Source organism: Oncorhynchus tshawytscha, linkage group LG22 (genome assembly GCF_018296145.1).
Source record: "Oncorhynchus tshawytscha isolate Ot180627B linkage group LG22, Otsh_v2.0, whole genome shotgun sequence".
In the NCBI taxonomy this organism is placed as follows: domain Eukaryota; kingdom Metazoa; phylum Chordata; class Actinopteri; order Salmoniformes; family Salmonidae; genus Oncorhynchus; species Oncorhynchus tshawytscha.
Window position 1 is genome coordinate 27,548,694 of NC_056450.1, and position 23,745 is coordinate 27,572,438.

The following is a 23,745-nucleotide window of genomic DNA, read 5'->3' on the forward strand; positions in this document are numbered from 1 at the left end:
GTGCAAAGTAGAAATAAAAATAATGGGGTGCAAAGGAGCAAAATAAATAAATAAAATAAATACAGTAGGGAAAGAGGTAGTTGTTTGGGCTAAATTATAGGTGGGCTATGTACAGGTGCAGTAATCTGTGAGCTGCTCTAACAACTGGTGCTTAAAGCTAGTGAGGGAGATAAGTGTTTCCAGTTTCAGAGATTTTTGTAGTTCGTTCCAGTCATTGGCAGCAGAGAACTGGTAGGAGAGGCGGCCAAAGAAAGAATTGGTTTTGGGGGTGACCAGAGAGATATACCTGCTGGAGCGCCGGCTACAGGTGGGTGATGCTATGGTGACCAGCGAGCTGAGATAAGGGTGGACTTTAACCTAGCAGGGTCTTGTAGATGACATGGAGCCAGTGGGTTTGACGATGAGTATGAAGCGAGGGCCAGCCAACGAGAGCGTACAGGTCGCAAGGGTGGGTAGTATATGGGGCTTTGGTGACAAAACGGATGGCACTGTGATAGACTGCATCCAATTTGTTGAGTAGGGTATTGGAGGCTATTTTGTAAATGACATCGCCGAAGTCGAGGATTGGTAGGATGGTCAGTTTTACAAGGGTATGTTTGGCAGCATAAGTGAAGGATGCTTTGTTGCGAAATAGGAAGCCAATTCTAGATTTAACTTTGGATTGGAGATGTTTGATGTGGGTCTGGAAGGAGAGTTTATAGTCTAACCAGACACCTAGGTATTTGTAGTTGTCCACGTATTCTAAGTCAGAGCCGTCCAGAGTAGTGATGTTGGACAGGCGGGCAGATGCAGGCAGCGATCGGTTGAAGAGCATCAATTTAGTTTTACTTGTATTTAAGAGCAATTGAAGGCCACGGAAGGAGAGTTGTATGGCATTGTAGCTTGTCTGGAGGGTTGTTAACACAGTGTCCAAAGAAGGGCCAGAAGTATACAGAATGGTGTCGTCTGCGTAGAGGTGGATCAGAGACTCACCAGCAGCAAGAGCTGCAGGGTAGGATAGATATAGGCCTGTAGCAGTTTGGGTCAAGAGTGTCCCCCCCTTTGAAGAGGGGGATGACCGCAGCTGCTTTCCAATCCTTGGGAATCTCAGACGACACGAAAGAGAGGTTGAACAGGCTAGTAATAGGGGTGGCAACAATTTCGGCAGATAATTTTAGAAAGAAAGAGTCCAGATTGTCTAGCCCGGCTGGTTTGTAGGGGTTCAGATTTTCCAGCTCTTTCAGAACATCAGCTGACTGGATTTGGGAGAAGGAGAAATGGGGAAGGCTTGGGCGAGTTGCTGTGGTGGGTGCAGTGCTATTGACCAGGGTAGGGGTAGCCAGGTGGAAAGCATGGCCAGCTGTAGAAAAATGCTTATTGAAATTCTCAAGTATAGTGGATTTATCAGTGGTGACAGTGTTTCCTATCTTCAGTGCAGTGAGCAGCTGGGAGGAGGTGTTCTTATACATGGACTTTACAGTGTCCCAGAACTTTTTTGAGTTAGTGTTGCAGGAAGCAAATTTCTGCTTGAAAAAGCTAGCCTTGGCCTTTCTAACTGCCTGTGTATAATGGTTTCTAGCTTCCCTGAAAAGCTGCATATCACGGGGGCTGTTCGATGCTAATGCAGAACGCCATAGGATGTTTAAGTGTTGGTTAAGGGCAAAATAAGGGTTAAATCAAATAAAAACGTCTAAAGAAGTAGCTTTTTTGAACAACTTCCATAGCCAATGTGGGTATTTTTGTTGTTGTTGTTGCGGGATATACCGTTTCACTGGTGGACAAAGCAAATGGGCTGGGTCAACACGTATCGCCTCCTCTGTTGTCGCAAGCTAAACGTGCGCTTTAATTGGGTGGCCCTCCAGTCATTACAATGGGCGTGGAACCTGTAAAAAGGGGACCTCGCAGCAGTAGACAGTAGTTGCATTTACCGGGCTGATTTATTTTGTGATGGGAAACACTGACGACCTATTAACGTTTCAAGTTAAATACTGAGGATATTTACCCGGACACTATGGACATCAGCATTACAACTCTTGAAGATTCATCGCATCTGAAAGTCGTATGACAGACACTCGCGCAGGTAAGCTGCAGAAAGATCAACGGCACGCGTATTTCCCACATCGGATGAGTCGAGGCCGGGAAGCAAGGTTGGTGACATTCCGTCCGAATTGGCAACAGTTTTCTCGTTTATAATTATTTACGGCTTGGACCTAACAGCTATATGGAACGAAAATAAGCAATTGTGGATAAACCGATAAACTGTTCTCGTTTTGCTGTCTCGTCGTGGTTCAACCTTCCTATATACTGTCATTGGGTTCAACGTTGTTTCATTTGGGGCTTAGCATCAGTCGGCTAGCTAGCATCATCAGCCGGCTAGCTAGCATCAGCCAGCTTCATTGCCTGCTCAATCGAGTTACGTTAGGCTCCAAACAAATTACCACGAATGTAATAACATTTTGAGTGGGTGTTCGGTAGCTACCCGTTGAGAAAACATAACTAACCAGATCACATTGTCAATTATTTCACAAGCTCTTGCTGATGTGAATCTTATCAGGCTACATTTGATTTAAGCCTGGTCTCTAAGACTACACGTAACATGGTAAACGAAAACCCTGAACACTCAATTTGTATGATGTGGTGTTTGGTATGGTTACAAAAGATAAGCTACTTAAGCCAAAATGAAGGGAAGGGTGGTTGGACAGGTGGGCCTATAACAAATGTCTAGCATCCCATAGGTTGTGTGTTCAACTCTCCTCACAGACCACGTTTACATGTGTACAGTTCTGGATAGTATCTCATATCCCACTTAAGGTATTATTCGGGATCATCTGTTTAAATGCACCTTTTGATATTCTGCTCATGAGTGACCCTGTATCCATGAATAAACAGAATATTCCTAATTTAAGTTAATATGGGTTAAATAGAAGTAGTAACTGAAATATGGACACTGACTGTAGGACTACAACTTCTCACATGTAAAATAATTCCTGCACAACTATGCATTTCTTGCAGTGAAATTATACAAGTTAATTTTGTCTCCACAGGAGTGGAGTAATTTCTTTCAGCGTCTCTTGAGAATGCGTGTAATGTGTTTATCTTTGACACTGTTATGCAAGCAGACAGTACAGCACATGACCAGAAGTATGTGGAAACCTGCTCATTCAACATCTCATTCCAAAATAATGAACATTAATATGAAGTCCCTCCCCCCTTGCTGCTATAACAGCCTTTGCTCTTCTGGGAAGGCTTTCCACTAGATATTGGAACATTGCTGCCATGACTTGCTTCCATTCAGCCACAAGCATTAATGAGGTCAGGCACTGATGTTGGGCGATTAGGCTTGGCCTGCGGTCAGCGTTCCAATTCATCCCAAAGGTGTTTGATGGGGTTGAGGTCAGGGCTCTGCAGGCCAGTCAAGTTCTTCCACACCGATCTCGACAAACCATTTCTGTATGGACCTCGCTTTGTGGATGGGGGCATTGTCATGCTTAAACAGGAAAGAGCTTCACTAATCTGTTGCCACAAAGTTGAAAGCACAGAATCGTCTAGAATGTCATTATGCTGTAGCGTTAAGATTTCCCTAACCATGAAAAACAGCCCCAGACCATTGTGGGTGGACACGTGCTCATTCAAGGCCCCCTCCCCCTACATTGTAGCATAATAGTGAAGACATCAAAGTTATGAAATAACACACATGGAATCATGTAGCAACCAAAAGTGTGAAACACACAAATATATTTTAGATTCAAAGTAGCCACCCTTTGCCTTGACAGCTTTGCACACTCTTGGCATTCTCTCAACCAACTTCACCTCGAATGCTTTTCCAACAGTCTTGAAGGTGTTGCCACATGCTGAGCGCTTGGCTGCTTTTCCTTCACTCTGCGGTCCAACTCATCCCAAACTATCTCAATTGGATTGAGGTTGTGTGATTGTGGAGGCTAAGTCATCTGACGCAGCATTCAATCACTCTCCTCTTGGTCAAATAGCCCTTACACAGCCTGGAGGTGTGTTGGGTCATTGTCCTGTTGAAAAACAAATGATAGTCCCACTAAGCGCAAACCAGATGGTATGGCGTATCGCTGTGGTAGCCATGCTGGTTAGTGTGCACCTTGAATTCTAAATAAATCAGACCGCGTCACCAGCAAAGCACCATCACACCACCTCCATGCTTCATGGTGGGAACCACACATGCAGAGATCATCCGTTCACCTACTCTGCGGCTCAAAGACATGGCGGTTGGAACCAAAAATCTCAAGTTTGGACTGAGACCAAAGGACCAATTTCCACCAGTCTGATGTCCATTGCGTGTGTTTCTTGGCCCAAGCAAGTCTCTTATTGGTGTCCTTTAGTGGTGGTTACTTTGCAGCAATTCGACCATGAAAGCCTGTTTCATGCTGTCTCCTGTGAACAGTTGATGTTGAGATCTATGTTTTACTTGAACTCTGAGCCATTTTATTTGTGCTGCAATTTCTGAGGCTGGTAACTCGCATGAACTTATCCTCTGCAGCAGAGGTAACTCTGGGACTTCATTTCCTGTGGCGGTCCTCATGAGAGCCAGTTTCATAGCGCTTGATGGTTTTTGCGACTGCACTTGAAGACACTTTCAAAGTTCTTAATGTTCTGGATTGACTGACCTTCATGTCTTAAAGTAATAATGGACTGTCTTTTGCTTATTTGAGCTGTTCTTGCCTTAATATGGACTTGGTCCTTTACCAAATAGGAATATCTTCTGTATACCACCTCTACCTTGTCACAACACAACTGATTTGGCTCAAATGCATTAAGAAGGAAGGGAATTCCACAAATGAACTTTTAACAAGGCACACCTGTTAATTGAAATGCATTCCAGGTGACTACCTCATGAAGCTGGTTGCGCGCTTTGCACACTCTTGGCATTCTAACACTTGGTTACTACATGATTTCATAGTTTATTCTACAATGTAAAAATAAAGAAACCCTTGTGTGGTATGTACAGTGCATTTGGGAAAGTATTCAGACCCCTTTTTCCAAATGTGTTATGTTACAGCCTTATTCTAAAAGGTATTAAATGTTTTTCCTCATCAATAAACACAATACCCCATAATGACAAAGCGGCAGGGTAGCCTAGTGGTTAGAGCGTTGGACTAGTAACCAGAAGGTTGCAAGTTCAAACCCCCAAGCTGACAAGGTACAAATCTGTCGTTCTTCCCCTGAACAGGCAGTTAACCCCTGTTCCTAGGCCGTCATTGAAAATAAGAATTTGTTAACTGACTTGCCTAGTTAACTAAAGGTTAAAAAACAACAAGCAGGCATAGAAAATGTTGCAAATGTATAAAAAAACAAACATTTACTCAATATTTTTTGAAGCACCTTTGGCTGCGACGACAGCCTTGATTTTTCGCTGGTATGACGCTACAGGCTTGGCACACCTGTATTTGGGGAGTTTCTCCCATTCTTCTCTGCAGATCCTCTCCACCTCTTAGGTTGGATGGGGAGTGTCGCTGCACAGCTATTTTCATGGTCATTGTCCTGTGGAAGGTGAACCTTTTCCCCAGTCGGAGGTCCTGAGTGCTCTGGTGCAGGTTTTTATCAAGGATCTCTAAGTACTTTGCTCTGTTAATCTTTCCCTCTGTCCTGGCTATTTTCCCAGTCCCTGCCTCTGAAAAACATCCCCATAGCATGATGCTGCCACCACCATGCTTCACCGTAGGGATGGTGCCAGGTTTCCTCCAGATGTGACGCTTGGCATTCAGGCCAAAGAGCTCAATCTTGGTTTCATCAGACCAGATAATCTTGTTTCTCATGGTCTGAGTCCTTTAGGTGCCTTTTGGAAAACTGCATGCAGGCTGTAATGTGGCTTCCGTCTAGCCACTCTACCATAAAGGCCTGACTGGTGGAGTGCTTCAGGGATGGTTGTCCTTCGAAGGTTCTCCCATCTCCCCAGAGGAACTCTAGAGCTCTGTCAGACTGATGATCGGGTTCTTGGTCACCTCCCTGACCAAGGCCCTTCTCCCCTGATTGCTCAGTTTGGCTGGGTGGCCAGCTGAAGGAAGAGTCTTGGCTGTTCCAAACTTCTTCCATTTGAGAATGATGGAGGCCACTGTTCTCGGAGACCTTCAATGCTGCAGTTATGTTTTGCTACCCTTCCCCAGATATTTTCCTTCGACACAATCTTGTCTTAGAGCTCTACGGACAACTCCTTCAACCTCGTGGTTTGGTTTTTGTTCTGACATGAACTGTCAACTGTGGGACCTTGTGTAGACGGGTGTGAGCCTCTTCAAATCATGTCCAATCAATTTAGTCCACAGGTGGACTCCACTCAAGTTGTAGAAAAAGCTCAAGGATGCTCATTGGAAACGGGATGCACCAGAGCTAAATTTAAAGTCTCCATAGCAAAGGCTCTGAATAGTTGTTTTTTTATTTGTAATAAATTAGCAAAAATGTCAACCTGTTTTTGCTTTGTCATTATGTGTGTAGATTAAGGAAGGAAAAACATGTATTTAATCCATTCTAGAATAAGGCTGCAACGTAACAATGTGGAAAGGGGTTGGAATACTTTCATGTTTCAACCAATCAAAATATGCACCCAAGACAAACAGGTCTTATCAGAAACGTGTTGTCGTTTTTCACATTTTAATTTCCTTAACCGGTGAAACTGACGTTTTGCACAGGACTAATTTTACCATTGTTCTGGAGTTATTGCCTTTTTCTCCCTGTTCCCTAAACAAAACAGACAATTTTACAAGTGTTAACAAGATTACCAATGCATTCATTCTATTGACTTAAGACCTTATTCTGGTGAGCACTTTATTTAGTCTTCTGGGGAAAGAAGTTATGACAGAGAAGCTGCATGTATCAAACTATAGTTGACAGACAAATGGCCTACCAAATGTCGGAAATTATAATATGGCATACGACATGGCAGAAATGTAAATTAATTATAGTAGGCAAATTATGGACTTCACACAACACCCCATGATATGGGAAACTGAGCCTGCGCAGACCTTTTTAAAAACAACAGTAAACGGGATAAGATGTTTACGTGCCACAGTATCCGGTCTTAGATCAGCATATCCCAGGGGTCTTATCCAGGTTTTTCATAACTCAAAGCTTGTATCCCGGTTATTGTAAATACTTGAGTATAATAATGGGATATTGGTGTGCATGTAAACGTGGTCACAGACTACTTTAGAATGTTTGCTAATTTGCAGCTTGCAACTACTTAACTTTTTTTGTCTTGATACTTTGCAACTACTAGACCGTCCCCTAACCCTGTAACTATTTTAGCCACAAATTTTAATATGTAAAAATTATCATATCATACAAATTGTAGTGGCGCATATTTGTCTACTATGTTACATCTACCCTTAAGTCCAGGTTGTTTATTTAGCCAAATGCTTGCTAGCTCTTTATTTTATGTTCACCTGCTAAATGCTGTAAATTACGTTCATTAAATAGCTATCTGGCTAGATACATCCTTTCAGCCAGCTTTTACAACCATTTGTTTTTCAGTGTCATCTTTCCTCTCTGGCATTTTTAATTTCTCAAACTTTTGCTAGTTATTCCTATGTCAGTATGACTGAGCCAGGAAGCAGAAAACAACCAGATTTGGTTTATATATTTTGAGAAATAAACTTTGCAAGTCCATGTTAATGTTTTCGGCTTCCACTCCTTTTTAAAATCTTTCAACACTCTGTTTTTAAAACATTTTTTTGTGCTTCTGTTTAGATTGATGTGCACACTGACATCGTTCCGTTGATACCCCCATGCTGAAGAATTGTCACCGGGCGTGTGCTGCAGATATTCGGCCCCCACTCCATCTTCACTTTGGGAATAGCCATGGCAATCATCTGGAAACGTCAGTGACTCAACAATTAAATCGCCATGGAATCGGGTGCCGAGCCCGATGGATTTAAATACCCATCTCTTCCCAATTCACAATGTGAACTCAACATAAATATGTATGAGACTATCAGAGACGGAGACTTCACTAATATGGACACTTCGACAGTCGTGAGAGGTGGGAGCGACCCAAGTGCATATCCTCCATCGAATTATCAGCGGATCGTGCGCCAAAGATTCATCAGGAGAAGTTTGTGGTTCTCAGACTCTGATGAGCAGGCCTTTGAGGTGCCAGAATGTGACAACCGGAGTAAAATCCTCAACGTAAGCCTGCGCACGATAGTTGACAGGACACGGGGGGCTCGGTTGGGGCCACAGGAGAGCTCCAGTCCCGAGAGTCAAGGGGGGAAGAAAGACAGCGCCACAGAGAGCGCCAGCGCTGATGAGAAGGAGAAGACTGTGGATAAATTGAATGTTACATCCACCGACGGCAGTAAAAACACTGTCAGAACTGCTAGCGAGGAGGAAGAGGCTGAGATGAAAGCTGTTTCCACGTCCCCTGGGGGACGGTTTCTCAAGTTCGATATCGAGCTCGGGAGAGGGTCCTTCAAGACTGTCTATAAAGGTCTGGATACTGACACCTGGGTGGAAGTTGCCTGGTGTGAACTTCAGGTAAGATGCTGTACCTCTTTTTTTTTTAAATATTTTTTTTACCATAGTGTCCTGATGCTCAAGCACTTCACTGCAGTTTGTTGTGAATAAGAAGACTTATTCGATCTGCTCAAACTTTTAATACATTTAAAACATTTTTTTATAGTAATGCAGCTATGGGTTTAATTTGGACAACTATAGATTGGGAAGTTTCAATGCACTTCAGTCTATTTTTCCTAAAGGCCTGCTATGAAACATCATCACATATTGTATCAACATGCCTCTGTGAGTGAGTCCTCTGGCTCTCTCTGATATGGGTGTCCTGCTCGACTGGTTGGTTTCACAGAGTGATTTCCATTAGAGTGCTGATGCATGGCTCTCACAGTCCTCTCTCTTATGCTGTCAGTGAATGTTCACACCTCATGACAGCATAATGGTGTTGTCTACGGGGAGCTGTCAATCAGCTAGACTACTATAGGGAATGGGAATCTACTAAGTTGTAAATGGGTTTCCACTCAATTTTAAATGGTTATAAGAGGTCTGTAGGATTGACAAGCATTTGTCACTGCCATTGACCAAGAGGCCTTTGTAGGCTACACTTACTCTATTCTTAGTCTCTCCTTGTTTCAACAAGACCCTAACTGATCTAAGTGTGTTAGACACTGGAAAATCACAAACTAATTATTTCTGACCTCAATCCCGTGCTGCAGACTTCACTACTCTCTCTCACAGGAAGCGTGGTTTTAAATGAATGACCGTCAGTAACCATGACTAGGCTCCTCATGGACCTAGTGTCCCTAGTGCAGACCCAAACAAACCCATATAACAATACAAATGTGCCTGTGTGCTAGATAGCCTATATGCGAATAAAATTTCATATAACACTAAAAGAAGAATTTCCATATTGGGCTGTATTTAAGCAGTCAGACAGTATAGGGTAGAGTGCTTGCGAGTTTTGTCCCAGCAGTATGCAGATACGGGGTAAATCCCCTGCTGTGCAACAGGAGGGCTGCTGACAGGAAGCAGCTGAAACGTGCTGATGCATGCTGGGAGCGGTGTGGTGGCCCTGTGGCCTTGAAGCTCTTTCAGGTGTGAGTGAGATAATGTTGCTTGCTTGGCCTACCTCATGGGATCATGAAAAGTTAGCCCAGAAGTGAAATCTCAGGAGTGTAGCTGTGTGTCTCCCTCCTATTCAGAGAAGGGACATTCAGCATTGTTCAAGCAATGACACGCTTGGCCCTGAGAGACAGATTCCTCTTTTCACTGGGATGATGATGCCATATAGGTGATCATGGAATAGAGGAAGCCAATATCTACTCAAACAAGCAAAGTATGACCCATAATTGGACACCGGATGTCGAACAGTAAATCATTAATTCTATTGCCTACTGTTTTCCCATAGATGTGTGGAAACACTCCCTCTAGTGGGCAGTTTGCTATAAAAACACAAACCACCATTCAAGGTTCCATTTTCCCACTACCATTTTCTTCCTCAATTCTCTATGTAGGCCTATTGTACTATTGTATTGTCGGTTTTAACAGATTGTTCCTCATAAATGGCATTGTTGACAGAAATACTGCCCTGCTCAATGGTTTTCATCAGAACGCTGATGCTTTCTGGTTCTTCCCTAGGACTTTTAGCCTAATTTATTAGAAGCATTGATTAGAGCTTGAGGTGGCCCTGTTGATTGAGTCACATGTTGGTGCCTTAAGTCATTGGAAATGGCAGTGTTGCATGCATCCTATAGGACAGCGGTGCTGAACTTTTACCCTACGAGGTCCGGCGCCTGCTGGTTTTTTGTTGTACTTGATGGAGTCCCAGGTCTAAATCAGTTCCTGGTTAGAGGGGAACAATGGGAAAACATGCAGTGGATCTGGCTTCCAGATCCAGAGTGGAGTTTGAGGGATATAGCACCTAATGTGGGTGGGTGTCTCTGTGTAATCTAATTATGGACAGGCATGTGAAATTGAACATGGATCCACTTAGACTGTGCTGCAATACAGTCTACTAGCTAAGTTCGATTCAGCAGCATTTACAGTAATGCTGGGTACTAGGGATGAAAGTGCCCGGATGGCCTATAAAGGGCCTGTTTTACAGCTCACTGTCTGAAGGGCCCAGACAAGCCTCGAGTTTAATGAGAAAAAATGCCCTCTACCCTGCCGTCACCCCGACGCCTCATTCACCCTCAACAGCAGTGCATGGTAGGCTCAGCTACTGTGCACGTTAATCAGTGTGCACATTTGGCCCTCAACCGGGCACGTGGGTGGTGCCAGCCCTGGGTTGTTCAGTGTACTCTGTGGTGCTATGCGAATGTTGCTGGAGCATTTCTTGTTTGGGATAGAAAGAGGGGAACGTCTCAGTGATTTTCCACTGTTTCCCGCCCTGTGTCGGTCATGTGGCCCTTCTGCCTGGAAGTTTAATCTGGTCCTGTGCTATCTCTCCCTGTTGGTCTTTTTCCCCCTCACTTACTCTCTCTTGCTCTCTTCTCTCAGGCTTGTCTCACTTACTCAGTCTCTGCCTCTATCTACATCACTTTCTCTGTCTGCCCTGGCACCACACAGATGGCAGAGGGACGGGTGCTGATAAGGGAGAAATTCCATTCTCACACATGTATGTGTACCTGAGGCGCACACATACGCATCCTACATGTTAATGTATGTAAATTGTAAAGTCTCATTTTCGTTGTCGGACTCTTTACTCGGCTACTAATCATCAAGGTCTGTCACTCACTCTTGGAAGTTCTTTGGTTCTGACTCACACTAGCTCAGTTCTGTTTTAAGATGGTGTGTAATCAGGTCTTGCGCACATACAGGGTTGAGTGTGTGCTGGTACTTGGCAGGGTGCATGCTGCTCTGCAGATAAAATCTGCTGTTGTGCTTCTGAATGCAGTGATTGTGCTGACACCATGGCAGTGGAATGAAACTTGCTCTCGCTGAGATAAGGACAGTAACTGCACACCCTTCTGTAACCAGTTCTACTGGGCGTTGAGCATACTCTGACCAAAAGTCTGGACTTCCTGTTTTGGATTGAGGCCTATTGTTAAAGGCCCAGTGCCTTCAAAGTGTGAACATGTATATAAATACACTTGGAATAATAGTGTGAAAATGATAATGCCCTTTAGGGGTAAGCAGTCTGAAAAGTTGGCATAAAATGTTTTGCTGGGATGGAGTTTTGGCCTGCCTGGTGACCACCAGGTGGTACGTTTGTTAATTGACCAATAAGAAAGAGTTCTAAATCTCTCTGCCAATATCGGCTAGTTTGTAGTTTTCCACTCCCAGGAATTCCTAGGCAAATTCTTGTTTGAGAAATTGCTCTTTTACTAAGAAATTTTTGTTTTTTGACCATTTTTAATTGAAAACAAATACAATAAGGTACTTAGTGGTTTGTGTAGTGTGTGTGTGCACTGCAATTTACAAGTTAGACACCTTTGTTTTATTTTTCCAAGTTTGTTATTGGTCACAGCCCATGGGGCAGTGAGAGAGGTACACAATGGCTCTAACAGGGCCTAGTCAGTGGCTGTGTCCTCCAGCATGTCAGAGCTCCTTTGTCACAAAGCCATGGTGAAGTGGGCCAAGCCCGTTACAGGTGTCCTGTTGTCTAAAGAACATACAGGACCAGGCTATGCTCGGGGGTAGCTGTAGCTAGAATGTGAACTGTGACCAAGGCACAAAGGCAGTGTGTGAACTGTAGAAAAGGCCTTGACTAGTTCATGACAGAGTTAGTCCTTGTCATATGTATGAAATGGTGAAACTGACAAAGCCTAGCAGGTGTAAAGAAATGGTAGGCCTAGTCACTGACAGAAGTTTTGTTAGTGGGCCAACCGTATCACAGACCTGGAGTCGTTCTCTCTGACAGCTACTGTCGGATCCTGAGTTTTTACCACAAAGGTTATACATGTACATCGCCTTGGGAAAGTATTCAGACCCCTTGACTTTTTCCACATTTTTTGTTACGTTACAGCCTTGTTCTAAAATGGATTTAAATGTTTTTATTTTTTATATACAAAAATAAATATATATAATCCTCCGCAATCTACACACAATACCCCATAATAACACAACCGAAAACAGGTTTTTAGAAATGTTATACACACAGTTGAAGTTGGAAGTTTACATCCACTTAGGTTGGCGTCATTAACTCGTTTTTCAACCACTCCACACATTTCTTGTTAACAAACTATAGTTTCTGCAAGTCGGTTAGGAAATCTACTTTGTGCATGACAAGTCATTTTTCCAACAATTGTTTACTGACAGATTATTTCACTTAAAGTTCACTATCACAATTCCAGTGGGTCAGATGTTTAAACACTCTAAAATGACTGCCTTTAAACAGCTTGGAAAATTCCAGAAAATGATGTCATGGCTTTAGAAGTTTCTGATGGGCTAATTGAGGCAATTGGAAATGTACCTGTGGATGTATGTCAAGGCTTACCTTCAAACTCTGTGCCTTTTATTTTTTTAACCTTTATTTAACCAGGCAAGTCAGTTAAGAACACATTCTTATTTTCAATGACTGCCTGGGAACAGTGGGTTAACTGCCTTGTTCAGGGGCAGAACGACATAATGGGAAAATAAAATCAGCCAAGACCTCAGGGGAAAAAAAATGGTAGACTGGTTCATCCTTGGGAGCAATTTCCAAACGCCTGAAGGTACCACATTCATCTGTACAAACAATAGTACGCAAGTATAAACACCATGGGACCACGCTGCCGTCATACCGCTCAGGAAGGAGACACGTTCTGTCTCCTAGAGATGAACGTACTTTGGTGCGAAAAGTGCAAATCAATCCCAGAACAGCAAAGGACCTTGTGAAGATGCTGGAGGAAACGGGTACAAAAGTACCTATATCCACAGTAAAATTATTCCTATTACGACATGACCTGAAAGGCCACTCAGCAAGGAGGAAGCCATTGCTCCATAACTGCCATAAGAACCAGACTACGGTTTTCAAATGCACATGGGGACAAAGATCGTACTTTTTGGAGAAACTTCCTCTGGTCTGATGAAACAAAAATAGAACTATTTGACCATCGTTATGTTTGGAGGAAAAACGGGGCTGCTTGCAAGCCGAAGAACACCCAATCGTGAAGCATGGGGGGGTGGCAGCATCATGTTTGCGGAGGTGCTTTGCTGCAGGAGGGACTAGTGCACTTTGCAAAACAGTTGGCATCATGAGGAGTAAAATGATGTGGATATATTGAAGCAACATCAAGACATCTGTCAGGAAGTTAATCTCTCTAGGGTATGTGGGACGCTAGTGTCCCACCTGGCCAACATCCAGTGAGATTGCAGAGCGCCAAATACAGAAATACTCATTATAAAAATTCAGAAAAGACAACTATTTTACATGGATTCACAAGAAGTTAATCTTTAAACCTAACAACTGTCAGTTTTCAAAAATGCTTTACGGCGAAAGCATACCGTCAATTATTTGAGAACATAGCCCAGCAGACAAATCGTTACAAACAGTAACCAGCCTAGTAGAAGAGTTACACAAGTCAGAAATAGAGAGAAAAAAAAATGTGTGCGAGCAAGGAGGCCTACAAACCTGACTCAGTTACACCAGCTCTGTCAGGAGGAATGGGCAAAATTCACCCAACTTATTGTGGGAAGCTTGTGGAAGGGAGGAGGGGGGGGGGGTAATCCCTTTTTAGAACAAGGCTGTAACATAACGGAATGTGGAAAATGTCATGGTCTGAATACTTTCCGAATGCACTGTATTTGCTATCAGAGAGCCTGGAGCACCTGAGCACCGGTCTTCTTCCCTCTCTCCCTCCCCTACCTCAGGATGTGTGACTGATTTTTGTGGTGGAAATACCATCTGAACAATGCAACTCGACTGTGAGACAAAGCCTGTCTAGCCTGTCAAAACCAGCTTGTGGACGAGTGCTGGTCTGGCTGACGCCAACAAAATGGCAGCCATCACTGGCCTACTTGTTCAGGAGGCAAACACTTATTTGCTTCTTTACCCCCCCCCCCCTCCCATCTTGGCTGGTGTAGATTTTTAAACTTTTTTTGGGGGGGGGGGCAATTTCCTGCAATGCCAACATAAAAAATCAAATGTCCTCATTCTACACATTTTGTTATGGCTCTAAGAGAAAATGTTGCAATAATAACAAAATCAATACTGCTCTATTCACTTTTTTAAATTTTCCAATTCTCCCTAACTCTCTAGCATTTATTTTGCTGATTTGTTAGTTCTCAAAGATGATAAAATATGTATTTTCTATGTACTTTATCTGGTTTTAGTGGGGTAAGTTTCAGGGATCTCTAACACAGAACTCATAAGCTTTTTAGATCTGCATTTACAAACAACGCACTAAGATATTTATTTATTTTCTGTTTGGCATCAGACACAGTTGTACTTCTCCACTCGGATGAGAATTCATGAACAGGCAGTCTTTTCACAGGTAAAATGCAATGTTAACTTCAAGCAAAACATTAGGCAATGTAGCTGGCTACACATTATTTCTATGATCAACATTAGAAATATGATGGCCAAGCATTGTTTTTGCAGCAAATACCATGCTTTTTCATTGTAAGCTCATTTACTTGTGTGGCTCCTAGCCAAATAGTGTTGCACTTCTGTTAACTGATGATTAATTAAGCTATTTTCTGCTGAAATGTGTTCTTTGTGAAGGAAAACAAACGTCCTCCTTATTGCACGCAGATTCATGAAATGAAGTTCATCTGACTCTGGGTAAGAAGAACAAGGGCTTAAATGCTAGAATCTTGTATCCCTTTAACCCTCTCCATTGCAAAACTCCTCTCAGATCATTTATCGAAACTCCATTCCACATCATAGGCCTACCTGTTGACCACAGGCTCCCACAGACCACTCGCCTGCCCTACCTCAAGCACATTGAAAACTAAAACAACCCTATAGAAGAGGACTGTGCCACAATAGTGTTCAAAGTAGGCCTAGACCCTACAGTTGTGTTCAGTGTTACAGTGCAATACAGTATGACTGTTAATCCACTCTCACAATTTGAGGCATCATTGAGAGCACAAGACATGATGTAATGCATTTTCCTCCACACTCCCTATTGTGCTGTGTAAGAGTCTCCAACTGTCAGGCCTGGTATGAGGGCAAGGGTTGCTTTGCTTATGGCTACTGCTGCTCATTAAGTCATTTTACCTAACAGCATACAATGCCTTTGGAAAGTATTCACACCTCTTGACATGCATCCTGTTTGCAATAAGGCACTTAATACTGCAAAAGCAATTGTCAAAGCAATTCCCTTTGTCCTGTTATATTTGGGGTCAATACAAAACATTACTGAGTACCACTCTCTATATTTTCAAGCGTGGTGGCTGCATCATGTGATGGGTATGCTTGTCATTGGTAAGCACTAAGGAGTTTCTTTAGGATAAAAATAAATGGAATAGAGCTAAGAACAGGTGAACCTAGTTCAGTCTGCTTTCCAACAGACGCTGGGAGACATTTACCTTTCAGCAGGACAATAACCTAAAACAAGGCCAAATATACACTGAAGTTGCTTACCAAGACAACATTGAATGTTCCTGAGTGACCTAGCTACAGTTTTGACTTAAATCTACTTGAATCTATTGCAAGACTTGGATGTCTAGCAATTATCAACAACCAACTTGACAGCTTGAAGAATTTAAAAAATGATGTGCAAATATTGTACAATCCAGATGTGCAAGGCTCCGATACTTCTAACATGTATTGTTTTTTTCCCCCAACTACCGGTAGTTTTTATTGGGTAATTCATAAAGACCATTCAGGGTAATCACCATGAGAAATATTTAGCTGAAACCTCTAATGGTTGGGGGCAACAGAGTTGGGCTGTTCATTAATTGTGTGTGTTAGACAGTGTTGTTGCGTCAAGCCTGTCTCTCTGGCTCTGTGCCGCTTCACTGCAGCAGGCAATAAAATTGTCAAGGGGGTGAGTTAGACTTCCGGTTCAGCTTAGGTCCCTAAAGCCCCAGTAGTGCTCTGACACCCTCAGACCAGGAGGACAGGCAATCATACTGAATAATTGCTCGCTTGTTTGTTTTTGTTTTTATTTTATTTTTTCTTCTTCAAGGCTTCAGCATCTGAAAGGTCTTGACAGATGCTGACTCTACGGTGAAAACCTTTCCAGACCTTATGGTACTGTAATTTGGACGCAAGCTTGGTCTCAAGAGGACTGACCTGGAAGTGGTGTCCAAGACCTCTGAGTGTCCCCTGTCATACTGTGACTGATTTTCAGATGGTTCATATTCTCTTTGTAGGCCGAGTATCCTCCTACCTGAGAGTTGAGCTGACCCTGAACAGATAGTTGGAGCTAAGGCCTCATCACCGGGTTTCGTGGTGCCTCAGTTATTCCATGTTAACCAAAACACACTCACAGGTAGTTAACTTAAGGATGTCAACACCAGCTGGAACATGCTATGATGTACGGCTGTACACATCCAGATATCTGGCTCATGCACCCCCACTGTCTGGTGGATTGGCAGTGGCACAGTCGGCTTTGTTGCTGGTGTTGTCTTTATTAAAGAAACATTTGGGGCGGCAGAGTAGCCTAGTGGTTAGAGCATTGGGCTAGTAACCGGAAGGTTGCAAGTTCAAATCCCCGAGCTGACAAGGTTCAAATCTGTCGTTCTGCCCCTGAACAGGCAGTTAACCCACTGTTCCTAGGCCGTCATTGAAAATAAGAATGTTCTTAACTGACTTGTCTGGTTAAATAAAGGTAAAAAAACATGAGCAGGCTGCTGAGCACCATGGAGAAACAGAACCCCATGGGCAGGATCATCTGCCCCTGTCAGTCAGTGGTTCAGTCAGCTACAGAACTCGGGTCCCCACCCCCATCAGTATTTAACCCTTTGAGGTGGGTGCATTACGCCGTCCTGTTCTAAACGGGTGCATATGGCTTGCCCAGTGCCCAAGTGACCAGAAGTAGCACCTAGAACCAATGGAATTGTTCAAAACGGGGCAAACTGTCCAGCAGTTGCTGCTTAGCAGTGGAGAGGGTGGGAGTGCAGCAGGCTAATTTGGTTCTCTAAGGCCTGCTGCCCTCTTGTCCATTTGGCTCTAATCCTCCCATGGTGGATGGAGAGGAAGCCCCTGTTCTGTACTGTAGAGACTGACCGTCTGAGGCTCTGATCGGCCCTTTTCTCTGATCCTGTCCAAACACTGATGGCAACATGGCTCTTCCCCTCTAGGCCACATGACCCCGTTGTCCTCAGCTTGGTGTATTACCAGCCTTTTTTTCCCCCACTCTGTTACGCTCCCTCATTTCTCGCTGTCTGTCACAGGCACTGTAAGCTGTCAGACACATTCTTTCTCTCTGACACCGCTCTAATCAGGCAGAATTTCCTCGTGCGACCCTGTCATTGCCGAGCTCATTACATAAGCAGCATTAGTGTGGGGGTAAAAGCTTATTATCACCAATGTTCAGCTGTGTGTCAAAGGCAGTACTTTTTTGCCAGCCTCCACATTTAGTCTGTGACTGGAGAGGCTTATTGGGAGGGCTGTGTCATAGTCCAGGCTATACACACTTTCGCCACAGCCCCTCACACACATCCGGTAGAGTAGCTGGCACGTCATTGGACTGACAATGGTCAGTGTTTTTAATCAGTATTTGGGCTCAGGTTGGTTTTGTGTACTTGCATCGGCCCATCTTTCATCATTTTAAAAGGACAGGTGTGCCCTTGTATGTTTGGATGTGCACACTCCTCCTCTCCTGGCCTTTTACTGTTGCTGTAGTCAGTCTCACCATCTCACCCCTGAATTTAATAATTCACCGGGCCACCCTAGATGCCAGTGTGTCAATTATAAGTAGCCCTCAGCCCAGCTCCATGGTAACAGATGACAGGTACGCTGTTGCCGGCCAAAACTTTCTGCACTGGATGACTGATGGGACAGACTGCAGGGGCGGATGTAGTCTTACTATATTATATGATTGGACAGATACTAATCCCACGAATGTTTAATGTATTACCTCTTTTTTTTTTTTCCCCCAGGAATTTTAATTGTCTACTTGTTAAATGTGTGTAATGTCTTAATGTAATTGGTTGTCTTTTAAATTCTGTGTTGGACCCCAGGAAGATGAGCTGACGTTATGGGGATCCTAATTAAAATGTGAATGACTCCTAGCTGGCCCAGGAGTAGGCCTATCCCTATGATTAATGGTAATGTAGGGTATTGATGTTGGGATGTGTAATAGGCTTGTGTCCTAATTGTCAAGTAGCAGTGGCTTCCTTGTCTCTTCTCCTGAGTGGCAGCATAACAAGACTGGTGAATAACATCTGTGCCATCAACTCCTTTGAAAAAATATCTACTTGTCTTTGAGTTTAGTAGCTAATGTTTTACATCGGAATGAGCTGCAGGCTAGATCATTATTAGTGAACTAGAAATGTGCTTTGAATGTTGGAACGTATTGGGTTTTCTGGAGGTCTGTCTCAACTGTTGTGCTATTTTTTTAATTTTTTATCTTCATTCCTGTCTTGTTCAGGTTAGATTCTTCACATTGCTGTTGTGAAATGGAATGGATCCATCTTGATAAATAAAAGTGTATTTTTTTTCTATTGCCTTCACAGAGCAATTGGTGTGTGTGACTGCGTCTGTTAAGAAGTGTGCATGATTAAAGTTGTAGGGGAGTCCTTTTAATACACAACTCATGTTTTTCCAGCAGCCCCATGGCAGGATTAAGGTCATTCTGCCACAGCAAGCCATCATTCACTGTGTGTGTGCACGCATGCGCATCATCTGAACACCGTGTGGATATTTTTTCCGATTATGGATCCTCCAGCGAGACTGCCAAGGCCCATCGCTGACTGAGTCCACCCCCACAGACAGCCCTCTTCCTGGGTTAGATATGACTTTCAATGGTTGGATAATCCTGGCTGCCTGCCACTAACCCTGTTAGGCCCTGCAATGATGCTTTAGTTTATTCCTTACTGCCCTCTTCTGCTTTGGTTCAATTGATTTAAACTAAGACTTCATTTATCCAGCTATGTCCTGGACGAAGCAGTTTAAATTTGATACATAAAAAATTGTGTAGGTCACACAAGAATATTGGCAATGATAAAGGCTGTTAACCTTTTTACCCTCACTGACCCTGTGGTGGTCTAATCAATGGAATGACATGCTGGAAGCCACTAGAAACTACAGACTACTTTCTCCCACCAGTGTTTTTAGTTCCTACTTCAAAACACATTGGTCAGGCTCAAAGCGCAGGCCTGGTCAGGCTCAAAGCGCAGGCCTGGTCAGGCTCAAAGCGCAGGCCTGGTCTTTGTCCAGCTGGACTAGGACAGCTATTGATTAACTTTAACTTGGTCTCTTAACGAAATGACCACTTGGAACACACGAAACAACATTGAAGCCAAATTGGCTTTTTGTTGTTCAGGTCCTCAAAGGCATAAAATAGATTTTAACATCCATTCAGTGGTGGAAAAATCCCTTTGGTGTCGGTAACCTTTGGAAAACTAACGACCGCTGGAAAGCTCTGGTGTGTTTTTTTTTTTTTTTTTGTGTCCTGTTCTTGAACAGAAAGCCTAGGAGACTACTGGAATGGTTACGGTTTTCACGAGGACTGTTTCTCATGGATCTTTAGAGCGTCTCTCGTTCCAGCATCCCCTCTGTCTGTGTAATTCCAGTTTCTCCGATCTTTGACTCAGATGGGTCACTAATAATTGCTTCCTGTCATGCTGCTCAAGCGACACATCAGGTGATCTTTTCATGTTTGCCACTACCATTCTGAACTTTTGTTTGTGAATGGGCCATATTATGTGTAGTGACCCAGCCATGGTTATGTGTTTGCGTTCATAAGACTTGAGTGGTAACAGAACTTTATCCAATCAAAGGAATTGTTAGACATGAAGCACTGGACATTGGCCTGGTTAAGCTGGTGGTGATTTAGTTTTAAGGCATTATGTTAGGGCTCTGTAGTTATACTGATAGTATAACTATGTTTCACCTACTTCTGGGATGCCAGGTGAGATTGTTTCATGAGTGAGGACAGTCGCACCTACAATCTTGTACGAATAGAGTTAAAGCTCAGAGGGCGCATGGCCCGATGGGATGGCTCTGTGTGCCTTCAACTCTGCCTGGCTCGCTCTGGGCTACTCTACAGCCTGTTCTGGAAGATTGCTACATTAGCTGGGTCTCACACGTGTGTGTGTGTGTGATCTCAATGCATGTACACAATGTTTACAGCACAGCTATTTGAAAATGGCAGAATTTGAGTTTAATTCATGGATACATTGGTTACAATACAATTTCAGGGACTGCTACAGCCCTATTAAAACAAAAATAACACTTTGGTTTTTAGGATGTACAGTGCCTTGAAAGTATTCACACCCATTGAGACTTACTCCACATTTCTGTTTAAAGCCTGAATACAAAATTGATTTAAATTGGTTGTTTTTCTCAACAATCTACACCAACTAAACATGTTTTTTGAAATATTTGCAAATGTGTTAAATTACATAAGTATTCACACCCCTAAGTCAATATGTGATAGAATCACCTTTGGCAGCAGCTACAGCTGAGTTTTTCTGGGTAAGTCTCGAAGAGCTTTGCATGCTTCGATTGTACAATATTTGTGCATTATTATTATTTAAATTCTCCAAGCTCTGTCAAGTTGATCATGGCAACCATTTTCAAGTCTTGACATAGTCAACTGTAACTAGGCTATTCAGGAACATTCAATATCTCTTGGTAAGCAACTCCTGTGTATATTTGGCCTTGTGTTGAAAGCTGAATTTGTCTCCCAGTGTCTTTTTGAAAGCAGACTGAACCATGTTTTCCTCTAGGATTTTGCCTGTGCTTAGCTATATTTAAAAAAAAAAATTTTTTATCCCCCCCAAAAGCACTCCCTAGTCCTTGCTGATGACCAGCATACCCATAACATGATGCAGCCACCACCATCCTTGAAAATATGAAGTGTTACTCTGTGTTGGAGTTTCCCAAAGCATAACGCTTTGTATTCAGGACATAATCTTAATTTCTTTGGCACTTTTTTTTGCACTTTTACTTTAGTCCCTTAATGCAAACAATATTTGTATTCTGTACAGGGTTACTACTTTTTCACTCTGTCATTTAGGTTAGTATTGTGGAGTAACTGCAATGTTGAGCCATCCTCAGAGTTTAATGAGTGTGATAGGAGAAAACTAAGTGTTTAGTCACCATTGGTCTCATGGTGAAATCCCTGAGCGGTTTCCTTCCTCTCCGGCAATTAAATGAGGAAATACGCCTGTATCTTTTAATGGCTGGGTGGATTGATACATCATCCAAAGTGTAAATAATAACTTCACCGTGATCAAAGAGCGATTTAATGTTTGCTCTTTTTCTTTACCCTGTCTACCAATAGCTGCCCCTCTTTGCAAGGCATTGGAAAACCACCATGGTCTGGTTGCATCTGTGTTTTGAAATTCACTGCTCGACTGATGGTCCTTACAGATGATGTGTTGCATACAGAGATGAGGTAGTCATTCAAGGAGGGGGATATAGTGTACAGGGATCCACCTGTGCAGCAGCATTTGAGGACAGCCCCACTCAGCCCATCCCCTGCCGCCCACCATAGTACAGCTCAGCCTCTCTGCAACTGTCAATTATTTATTGGACTTCAGAGTGCAGTGAAACACCCCCCACACACACTGCACAATTTAAACACTTGCCTCCCAATCCACTGTTCCCCAAAACATGTGTAATTATTGGACTAGAATTTGTGCCTTCCTGTATTGTACATATGCTAAAATCTCTATTCTGAGCCATCTACTTTTGTTTGTATTATTTATTGTTTTGCATTGTTGAAGGACCCTGCAAGTAAGCATTTCTTTGGACGGTGTGTGTATCCCATACATACGACTAATAATACTTGACACACACTCCTCCAGATCAGTCCCCCTCATTGAGTGTGATATTGTATCTGAGGCCTACTAAAATACCCTCTGTTTTTCTCACTCACACACAGCCTCTGTTTAAAATTAATCTTCACTTTGTTTTACTATTCTCACGCTCACTCATTGAATTCCTCATCGCTGTTCTCACTCTCTCCAATTTCCAATCCGTAGGTTGAATAATTGAATGGATTTTGATCTCTTGGTTTTATGTTCATCAGATCTTATCGTTAATGGGGTCTGCTTCTCTGTGTGGCGCTGGGTTGGGTGACTACTCTCACTGTGTTCTAAAGGGAAAGCAAAGCGTCACACTCAGGAACCCAACAGACCTACTGGTGCTACTTTTTCTGTGGTGCGCAGATGGGGAAGGATGCATAGAGAACAGAAAAGGATGGAGAAGATGAGGGGAGCTTAGGTGATGGGAGTAGAAAAGAGTGGTTGATGACAATGGGGGAGCAGAGGTGTAAATGGAATGGAGCGGGGGTGGGAGAAAGAGGGAAGATATTGATTTAATGTTTTCTCTCCCCTGCAGTGGGATGTGTCTGCATGTGTGTCCCCCAGGGACATCAGATCCTCACCCCTGGTGGGGGGGTCACAACTAGCATGACTATGATAACAATTATTCCTTGGCAAAATGTTTTAAACTAAACTCTGTTCTTTTTTCTGTTTTTTAAAGCCTACTTTTGTCAAATGGTGTGCTTTAGCTTCCAAAATAAACATGTGGCTCTGGGTGACAACAAGGCTCTTTAAAAAAAAAATATATTTTTTTCTATAACATTTTTTTCTTCTCATTCAGTCTGCTTTATGTTGGGTTTCCTTTGCTTCCTTCCATCCAAGTATGATACTGGTATCATGACAACACTAGTCACAGCCTTAGCTCATAGAATGTGTGCTTTCAATAGAGCTCTATGGTGTCTAAGAGTCTGTTGTCCCTGACCCAGTGGTATCTATCACTTCAACACCATGCACTGCACTCTCACACTGACACGCGCACTGAAAGAGCCTTTGCTCCTGCTGCAAAGTACCATGTGGTTTACTTCAGTAAGTGTCTGTTTGAGCTATGTTTACACCCCATATTCTCCACGACCATTTTTATTTATCTAGCCAAGTCAGTTAAGAACAAATTCTTATTTACAATGACGGCCTACCAAAAGGCCTCCTACGGGGATGGGGGCTGGGATTAAAATATAGGACAAAACGCACATCATGATGAGACTAAACAACACTACATAAAGAGACCTAAGATGACAACACATGGCAGCAGCACAACGTGTACAAACATTATTGGGCACAGACAACAGCACAAAGGGCAAGAAGGCCAGTAAGAGTATCCATGATTGAGAACTGTCCAAAGACAGTTTTGTTGCAGCTCGTTCCAGTCACTAGCTGCAGCGAACTGAAAAGACGAGCGACCCAGAGATGTGTGTGCTTTAGGGACCTTTAACA

The 23,745-nt window shown here is 43.1% G+C and overlaps 1 protein-coding gene across 6 annotated transcripts in view; it reads left to right on the forward strand.

Annotated features, from left to right (window-relative positions):
• Nucleotides 1-1,843: 1,843 nt before the first annotated feature.
• LOC112222231 (serine/threonine-protein kinase WNK2) overlaps nucleotides 1,844-23,745 on the forward strand; it is a 62,714-nt gene continuing 40,812 nt past the window's right edge. For 2 of the 6 annotated variants that reach the window (XM_042304004.1, XM_042304005.1), the window contains exons 1-2: nucleotides 1,845-2,126; nucleotides 7,687-8,472. In XM_042304004.1, the coding sequence (XP_042159938.1) occupies nucleotides 7,843-8,472 (630 nt within the window). In that variant the 5' untranslated portion in view covers nucleotides 1,845-2,126; nucleotides 7,687-7,842. Of the gene's footprint in view, nucleotides 2,127-7,686; nucleotides 8,473-23,745 lie in introns of all 6 variants that reach the window. The other 4 variants (XM_042304006.1, XM_024384943.2, XM_024384940.2 and 1 more) reach the window with 3 other exon arrangements.